The sequence below is a fragment of the Pinus tabuliformis genome, chromosome 8 (assembly GCF_031772625.1).
Source record: "Pinus tabuliformis cultivar Carrire ecotype Pingquan chromosome 8, CPIR1, whole genome shotgun sequence".
In the NCBI taxonomy this organism is placed as follows: Eukaryota; Viridiplantae; Streptophyta; class Pinopsida; order Pinales; family Pinaceae; genus Pinus; species Pinus tabuliformis.
Window position 1 is genome coordinate 1,137,912,098 of NC_142294.1, and position 9,758 is coordinate 1,137,921,855.

The window sequence follows — 9,758 nt, forward strand, 5'->3', positions numbered from 1 at the left end:
TAGCTATCTAGTATTTTTTCACACTTATATATTTCTATTATAGTTTTATCTTGGCTAAGAAACTCATCTTGGTACCATTTCCTAAAGTCTTGCATTATTGTGATTTGAATCTATTCTCCTTCAAGGAAGTTTTGTTCAAGAATGCTTATTTTTATTTTTCTTATGTAATTCACTCTTGGAACCATTTCCAAGAAGCTCATATGAATTGACTATCCCAACCTTAGACAAATCAAATAATGATTTGTTACTAGATGTATCTATCCTTTTAGCATGGTGTATTTTTATGGAGGTGATTTTCCTCATTTTATTTGTAGATAATATGTGTTTTTTAACCTCTCAATGAATCTTTATCTTTGAAATTAATCATTGGTATCATTAGGTCTTTGTTGCAATTGCTTCTGAATTTCAGATAGATTTTCTAGCAACAATGCATTCAATTCTAATGGTCTTTCTCTCTCTTGGATTATCCTTTCATTATCTATCACGTAGCTTTAGAGTATTTCTTTTAGGATCCTCACTATTTCTGCAAGATTTAGGAGTGTTTCTACTTTAGGATCCTCACCATTTCTGCAAGATTTAGGGGTTTTTCTACATTCATCCTCTCTTGATATTTCTCACATTTGACATGGTTGGTTTCTTCAAGAGGACATCATACCATATTGGGTTTTTCTTGTGATGTTGGTTCCACCTTTTTCACTCAATTATATTTTCTTTTTAGTGTTGTAATGCAAAAAATTCAATAATTAGTTGTAAATTAGCATCACAATTTAAATTAATAATGGAGTATAACCTTTTATATGCAATTGTGTCTTATAACATGATAGTGTTGCACCCTAACCCAACATACAACATTGTAACAATCCTAGTTCCTTTGGGTGTGTTTTGAGAAATGAGGTCATCCTTTTATGAAAATGCACTCTCCATTGGCTCATTGCTATATAATTCAACTTCTATGCAATAAATGGCCACATTGTGTCACTTGATATCTACCATTCTAGGAGATGCACTGGGATGATCTTTTGCTTGGATATGTGATCATGTGTTTGGCACTAGACTCTAATTCTTTAGCATGAAATAGGTCCATATCACACACAACTTGCTTTTACCAGCAAGATAAAATCACATATAATATGGAAATTTTCTTTATCAACAATATAGGGAATGGTCCTTGTAAGTCCAATTGCAAATTTTGTAATCTATTGCTCAAAGTCGGTATTCTGTCTACAAGTTTGGTTCTTCTTGAATCCCCTTTACTAGGAACATTCATATCATCAAAAATAGTATAACCCTCAGCTACTTCTCCAGATTCTTTCGGATTTTATGTGAGGAGAATACTTTCAGAATGATCTGTCCCATCCAAAACCGTAGCAACCTTCTCCATGACACAAACATGGTCTCCAAGTGGGACATGCAGTGACAAATATTCAGTCTCTGATGTCACATCAATTTCTATAAGCTCAAGATTTTTCACTAGGGTATCATATTCTGGTCCCTCGGCATGTTTAAGCCTCTTCAATGGATTATCCAAGGAAATTTGTTGATTGCACACATCCTTGTCTTCTAGAAGAGATTCATTCATACTTAAACAAGGGGATATATTGTAACTTTTTCTAAGTTCCTGAACTTTTGGATGGAATACTGGAGTCCAGGCCAAATCAGGTGCTTAAACAAGGAGATATATTATATCAGCCCCTCTCTAGGCACTTGGGTTTTCTTTGAAGTACATTTCTATAAATTAACATATACATTAGCCAAATCTATTTAAATTTAGGTTGGATATTTAGAGTTACAATAATGCATACATCGACCATTTGTGTGAACTCAAGATAGATATTCATCCTTGAGTTTCCTATGTCTAGGTGCATTCTAGATCTTGATTTACATGAGATTGTGTTCGTTTCCTTATTTAATGTGCCATGAAAGAGATAATGGCTCATCTCATTTCCATGAATGTTGTAGAAGGAACCTAGGCTCTTTTGGTGCAAACATCATACTGGTTACATGTATCTGAGTTTAAAAATTTTCTAACATGGATCTGAAATTTCACTTGGGAATTGGAAAAATGTAAATTTATTTCAACTTGAAGATAGTGTTAATCCCCAAATACAAGGAAGGAATTGGACTGTCTTTTTTATTCTTAGGACTATTGGATTTTGTCTCTTGAAATTGATTTCTGAAACTAGTTCTGATCTCAAAATTTTTTATTAAATTCCTTGGAATATTATGGAGGATATTTATAAAAACATTTGAGTACAATCGGAGCTAAATTTATTAGTGACATTCATACTGGAATAATACCAACACTAATTCTACTACAAGTTTCCCTATCTCATTTTTCTAACATATGGGTTCACAATATTCTCCATACTTTTACCCATGTTATCATCTAGTTTTTTCTTAGAACATTTGGCCTCAAAGTACTTATTTCTCTATCTATCACTAGGTAGTGAATTTAGGTCATTTAGTCTAGATTTGGGGGACATATATTTCAATAGTATGGAAATATTGATTGAGTTAGGTGCTTGTCTTTTCATTGTATCTATTTTCAATGTTTAGAACTTAGTGACATCAACATTATCATTTTGGTACTATTTTTTTTGTATGCAATAGTCTTGATATATACTCTTTTCCATTCCTAGTAGAGCATTGCAAAGGTTTCAGCATGTTTACACCAAATATATTTGTCAATTTTAAAAGGTATGGGGCCACATGAAAAACATGGTTAAAATCTCATCTTTTTTCAATATTTTGCAAAAGTTGTCTTTCCTACGCCACCTAACCCCACTATCCCCAATATCTGAGACTCCCCCCTTTGCTGTTGCTGCAACAAGACTGTCTCTTCAAAATCTTGAAGCTTAAAATTCAAGCCTGTTGGATAGTCGGCCACGGGCAACTCTGGCTTTTTCACTATTTCCGACAAACATTTAACCACCTTATCTAGCAGCTCCATCTCCAGCTCCTTGCTAGTTATTCAGAAGAAAACAAATATAACAGTGAGAAACAAAAATCTATGTCTATTTATCAAACATAAAATACTATCATTGATAGTGAAGGTTTAGTTTTCACCCAGTATTGCACGCCTCCAGCTCGAAACCACTAATGTTTGCAACACGAAAAAGTGCATTTCTCCAATCTTCAATAGTCTTGGAGTCAAATCGTGGCTTCTCTTCATTAGTTTGAGGGTCAGAAGTTCTCTTCTCTACGAGGTTTTGTAGGGCTTGAGCATATCTTCCCCATTTACTCCGCGCCCATCGAACCTCCGCGGGCGTGACACCATAAAACACTGGAATTGTGGGAACCCCTGAGTCCAACATCAGCACGAGCTCATCTAGGCACCAATTTGATTCAGCATAACGAGGAGAGAAGATCGCCACATAGGCTGAGGCAGTCTCAATAGCACGTTTTATTTGAGAAGGAAATTCGTATCCCCGCTGCAACTCGTCCTCATCCAGAAAGGCCTTCAATTCAATTGAGCGAAGGCGATTGTAGAGTGACCTGGTGAAGGTTTTCTTCACGTCAACTCCGCGGTGATTTATGAATATCTCATACCACTGACTGTTGTTGGAATGAGCAATCGTAGACGAGGAAGCAGCCATTACCAGTACAATGCTGAGGTAGGCTATTATTTAGCAACTAAAGGCATTTGTAACCTTTGAACTGGATCAGTAATGACAGGAAGTACACTTGTTGTATTGGTGATCGTCCAAGTTCTTGAAATCATAATGGGTGATTTGATCCTAACCGAGATTTCTACTGTAAATCTTGATATTATATTTTTATATTTGAATCTAGGTTGTATATGGAGATACAGATTTAGTTATGATACAGTTTGGTGTACCAAATATAGAAGAGGCCATGATGCTAGGGAGGGAAGCCTCAAATTATATTAGTGGTACATTTACAAAGGTACAGTGTCAAGAATTTTAAATGTCCGTGAAGCCTCTAGAGTTGTTAATGATGTTTTTGTAGGGATGAACGTTTTAATATCACCTTTCTTTTTAAAACTAATCTTCTTTTGACATTTCACTTCCATGAGATCTTTGTAAATATGCACAAGACAAGATTATCAGTTATGCTTTTCTGTGGCTTATCTGCATCTGTTTGGTGCATCTTTGGCATCTAATCAGTGTGTTATTTAACATATGCTTTTATGCAACCTATTAAACTAGAATTTGAAAAAATATACTACCCATACTTGTTGATGAGCAAGAAAAGATATGCTGGGTTGTTGTGGACAAAGCCAGATGCTTATGACAAAATGGATACTAAAGGTGACAAACCTAATCTTTTTGTTTCAAAGACAGGCCTTAGTGTTTGTGAAGGCTCAAAATGCTCTTAGAAAAATAATTTATTTGATACCTTCTTAATTATTAAATATTCCTGATCTTTTAAATATTCCATATCAACAGGAATTGAAACAGTGCAAAGGGACAATTGCCTGCCGGTGAAGAACTTGGTTACAGAGTGCCTTCACAAAATACTCATTGATCGTGACATACCTGGTGCAGTGCAGTATGTCAAGAACACTATTTCTGACTTGTTAATGAACAAAATGGATTTGTCACTTTTGGTGATAACTAAGGTGAGAACAATGAATCCTTCTGCATGTTTATGACCAAATTTGTTTGACCATTTGTTACTTTTGAAATGGAGAAAATATGATAGGGGGAAGAGGAGATTTACATTGCGAGCAAGTCACTTATTACATATTCCTGGTTTCAAGTGTTACAAGTATATACTATATACCTAGTTGGGGCAGGCCATGGAAGTTTTGTTTTTAAGTCTATCATGTTTCTTCTCCCTACATTTTGTACTTGGAAGGGATTCAGTCAATATTTACTGCTAGCAATGGGAGGAAGAAGTGTCAAGGGAGGCTCTTATACAATTGAAGAGAATCAAAACATGACAATATATAATATATCTGCATTTTTAATCTCATGCTAAGAAAAATTGATTACTATTTAGCTGCGGCAGAAACAAATGTTTGCAGGTCATATCCTTTATCAAGGCTATCAGCATATTCTTAAGGGCATTGTTGTTTTCCTGTGCTAACAATCTCTTTGTTGAGTCAGGGTCTGACAAAGACTGGAGACGACTATGCAGTAAAGGCAGCACACGTGGAACTAGCTGAGAGCATGCGGAAGGTAAATACTAGAAATAACTTCTCAAAACAAGTATAATGAATGGTGCAATGCCTTCTGGTTCCATTTCAATCATATCTCTCTATTTTTATTACTACAGTGCATCTAAAGACTCTTGTAACATTTTTCTTTTTATTGACAATGAGTCCATTGTTGGATTTTTTAAATTGATGTCGTGTTTTAAAGCCAAGTTGCCCCTGGTTTACAGAGGGATGTTGCAACTACTCCAACTGTGGGTGATCGTTTTCTATATGTCATCATAAATGTTGCAAAAGGTGACAAGGTAACAATTAACCCCTTCTGTGCTCAGCATAAGTCTCAATATTGCACTAAAAAATGGTTATTTTAATTATTTTGTTATGTTTTATTTGTAGGCATAATTTACAGAGGGATTATGGATATAATGACTAATGTGTTTACTTGGGCTCAAGCATATGAGAAATCTGAGGATCCAATTTACGTACTGGAGAATAACATCCCTATTGATCCACAATATTATCTGGAGAATCAACTGAGCAAGGTGAAAGACCAAAGCATCATCACTTGCACTTTATGACCTTTTTGAAAATTTCACCAGTGTTTCAAATATATCTTTATAGATAGTAATTCTTTCCAGCTAAGTGTTTTTTATTAGTGACTGTTTTTGCTCTATAGCCACTGTTGAGAATATTTGAGCCCATTTTGAAGAATGCAAGCAAGGAGCTTCTTCATGGTAGTCACACACGAGTAGTTTCCATGTCAACTCCTTCAAATAGTGGAATTATGAAATTTGACAAGAAACAACTCAGTTGTATTGGTTGTAAAACACCTATCAGGTATTTAGTTAATACAGGTAGAGGGTGTCCTGCATGTGGTTTCCTTGCGCATAGTAGTGCACAATTGAGAGTAACTATTATTTCAGTTTGGCGCTTTAGAAAGCTACTAGGGTTCATCCTTTTGATGTGGAAAAATCTATGAGGTTGCATGATTCCATGTCTGCTCTCCTTGTAAGAAACTGTCTAGCTTTCTTATAATAAGAATGTCTGGTTAGGTTGCTTCATACTAAAATTCATGATGTTACCTCATTTCATGTTTCCATTGCAGCAAAGAAGATCAGACACTTTGTTCACATTGCAAAGGAAGAGAAGCAAAATTGTATCAGAAAACAGTTGCAAATTGTAAGCTAGTATTCTAATATCGTTACTCTTTATTTGGAGAATTTAAAGTAGGCCTTGTGTCTATTGTTCTCACCTAGATTTTCTATCACATGACACTAATATTTGATCAATGTCAGTGATGGAATTAGAAATGCTCTTTGGTACACTATGGACACAATGTCAGCGGTGCCAAGGCTCTCTGCACCAAGATGTTCTTTGCACAAGGTTTTTGAATGTTATATTTCAAGTATTACATTTTCATAACATGATTTAAATTTACATTATGGATGTATTTTGTAACATTTGTGTGATCATGTATTTGTTTCTAATTAATAGGATGTATTTTTTGTTTTACAACTAATATCTCTTTTATACTTACATTGATGTCCTATCCTTATTGCAGTCGTGACTACCCAATATTTTATCATAGGAAGAAAGCTCAGAAAGACCTAACTGAAGCAGAGGTGCAACTAGAGCGCTGAAAGTTTTGAGGATGCTACCTGTGTAGCTTGTAATTTTTTGTATTATCGAATATTTTTGTTTTCCTAAATTTTCTCTGGTGTATGTTTCTCTGATTTAATGGACTAGGGAATTTATTTGGTCCCTGAATCAGGATGAGCATGGTTTATTTATTGTACAGTAATTGTCAAGTCCTTGTTATTTAATGTTAACCAGTTCGATATATCTTTTCTCCTTGCAAATGAGATGGAGAACAATGGTTCCAACTAGGACATATGGAGTAGGTGTGAATATAAAGCTCAATCATTACGGATCTATTAGCTAAACCATAGTTAGTGCTATACTTAAGCTTATTGAATAGGGATAGATAGCGATAGGTTGGGTCTGTTGTTATAAGTACTCTTATCTGCTTATGAACATGGTAATACATGTGTTGTAATTACCGTAATACTTGGATTCAGGTTAGGCTTATTGATAGGTCATAACACCCTGTATTAGTGGCATATGAGTAATATGTGGCTATCTTATTACGATTCAAACATATTAGTCTCCTAGTTAGTATGATTCCCATTAGATAGAATGACTAGTATTATTATAGATGCCAAGTTTTCCCGGTTCCAAATCATAGATTGACGAGTGACAATGGGGAACATAGACAAACATATAGGCTGGTTACCTCAAACAGCAGTTATGATACATACTTCCCAAGGCACACCCTATAAATGCAATGTGCACGCATATCCCAAATTTTAGGAGAGCACACACTATAAAACATAGATTTGCAGGCTTACATATGTATATCCAAACATGCATATAGTTGAATGGATGGATGGATGGATAGGCAGATAGAGATGGATACACAGATAAATTGGCAGGAGCAAATCCGAGACAATAGTTTGAGCAAATTTATTTATTTTTAAATAATTTTTCGCAGGAGCAAATCTGAGAGAATAGTTTGAGAAGATTTATTTTTTTTTAAATAATTTTTTTTATTGTCTCTAGAGAGACAATAGTTTGAATTATGGACATTTATTTATTTTTAAATAATTTTTTATATTGTCTCTAGAGAGACAATAGTTTGAATTATGGACATTTATTTTTTTTTAAATAATTTTTTATATTGTCTCTAGAGAGACAATAGTTTGAATTATGGACATTTATTTTTTTAAAACAATTTTTTTTATTGTCTCTAGAGAGACAACAGTTTGAATTATGGACATTTATTTTTTTTTAAATAATTTTTTATATTGTCTCTAGAGAGACAATAGTTTGAATTATGGAATTGTCTCTAAAAAGACAAAAATGTAATTGTCTCTAAAGAGACACAAATGAAATTGTCTCTAGAGAGACAAATCAAATTGTCTTTATAGAGACAATAATAATATGTGTTCTATATTGTCTTTATAGAGACAAATTTTTGAGATATTATATTTTGAGACACCCGCGTAGAGACAATATTTAAGACAATACACAAGTTTCATTTTGTCTTAAGTTAAGACAATTGACTCAAATATTGTCTTAAATATTGTCTAAAAACCCCCTACATGTAGTAGTGTGGAAACTCTATTTCGTTATACCTGGGGGCATGCAAACCTTTTTGCATGCAAGTGAAAAGCGACCATTTATTTTCTTAGTTTATAGGCTCTCGACCCTTTAGACTCGTAGGTTGGTCATTCCTAGCTTGCATAACGAAAGGGCTCAAGAGAAAAGTTTTGAATGGGGCAAGCTCCCTAAAAAATGAACCTATCAATGAGACATCCTTATTATACGACTGGCACGAGCAGTTTTACGCAAAGTTCAAGCTCATTACAAAATAAACCTTGCCACGAGTAGTTTTACGGAAAGTTCAAGCTCGTTAAAAAATAGACCTCGCCATGAGAAGTTTTACGCAAAGTTCAAAGCTCGTCAAAAAATAAACCTAGTAATGAGAAAATGCTTCCATAGAGTTCAAGCTCATTAAAAAATGAACCCCACCTCCAGTAAATAACCATTTTTGATCGCATGACTGTCAGCTTTTGAACCTTGGTCATTTTCTTACCATCACCTCCACTCTTTTTTAGCCGATCATATGCCTCCATTTGATTGTTTACCCTTTCGAGCAACAACTGCAATTAGTGATTCTATTAGCCACCCTCTTCCCACTGCCATGATTGGAATGTTCCAAACCTTACCTAGAACTAGTTGCTATCCAAAATATCACTCGTTCCTAAAAAAAAAACGAGTCTCCTTTAAGGTCTTTTCATCTGACTCGTAAAATATGAAAATAGTGCCGAGCAATTGGCCTCTCTAACTCATTAAAGAGACCAGAAGTGCTATCCCTCCTCTAGATTTTAATCTTTTTGGACCTGCGGGATTATTACACAAAAAGATCGAGCACTTGTCTTGTTCGGCTCGTTAAAACTATCGAAAAGTCACCCCTTTCGTATTATTTTACACTTTTTCTGACCTAAGGGATTACATTATGAAAAAGGACCACTTGAGTTGCCTTTCCGTCCCTTTTAGACTCTCTAAAATTGAAAAGGACCGAGCTATCTTTGTCATTAAACTCATTAAAATGATAGCGACAAACTTCTCCATGCAGACAAGAGTGAGTTTCACTGTCGTTAGGCTCATTAAAACATAGCGACGAATTTGCTCGAAGGGAAAATTATAGAACAAGAATATGTTATCCTCCTCAAGCTTGACAAAAATAAAAAGGTATTGGTCAGCGATGACTGGGGAAAAATTGAAGAAAACTTGAATAGCTTCATTGGTAGCAGGTCGCTCTTGAACATGACACTTTCACTCCGTCACCATGATTGAGTTGGGTTGGGTTATTCCATTCACCGGTCACATCACCATTGGTCCACCGTACCATCCACCTTGGGGTTAATGCTACCAATTGATTTCAGTGTCGCCAATATGTTCAAGAGAAGTCACTCAAAGAATTCACCAACCTAGCTAATGTCTCATCCGCTGCAATACCTTCATTCTCCATTTTTCATGACCACCACCCTGAACCTTGTATCAATAGAACGTTTTC

At 35.0% G+C, this 9,758-nt stretch overlaps 1 protein-coding gene across 1 annotated transcript; it reads right to left on the minus strand.

Moving 5' to 3' along the window:
- Window positions 1–2,740: 2,740 nt before the first annotated feature.
- Window positions 2,741–3,596, minus strand: LOC149239348 (toll/interleukin-1 receptor-like protein). Its single transcript, XM_089369839.1, has 2 exons — window positions 3,067–3,596; window positions 2,741–2,963 (listed from the first exon to the last, which is right to left on the minus strand). Exons 1-2 carry the CDS (start codon window positions 3,594–3,596, stop codon window positions 2,741–2,743), a joined length of 753 nt encoding a protein of 250 aa, XP_089225965.1.
- Window positions 3,597–9,758: the final 6,162 nt, after the last annotated feature.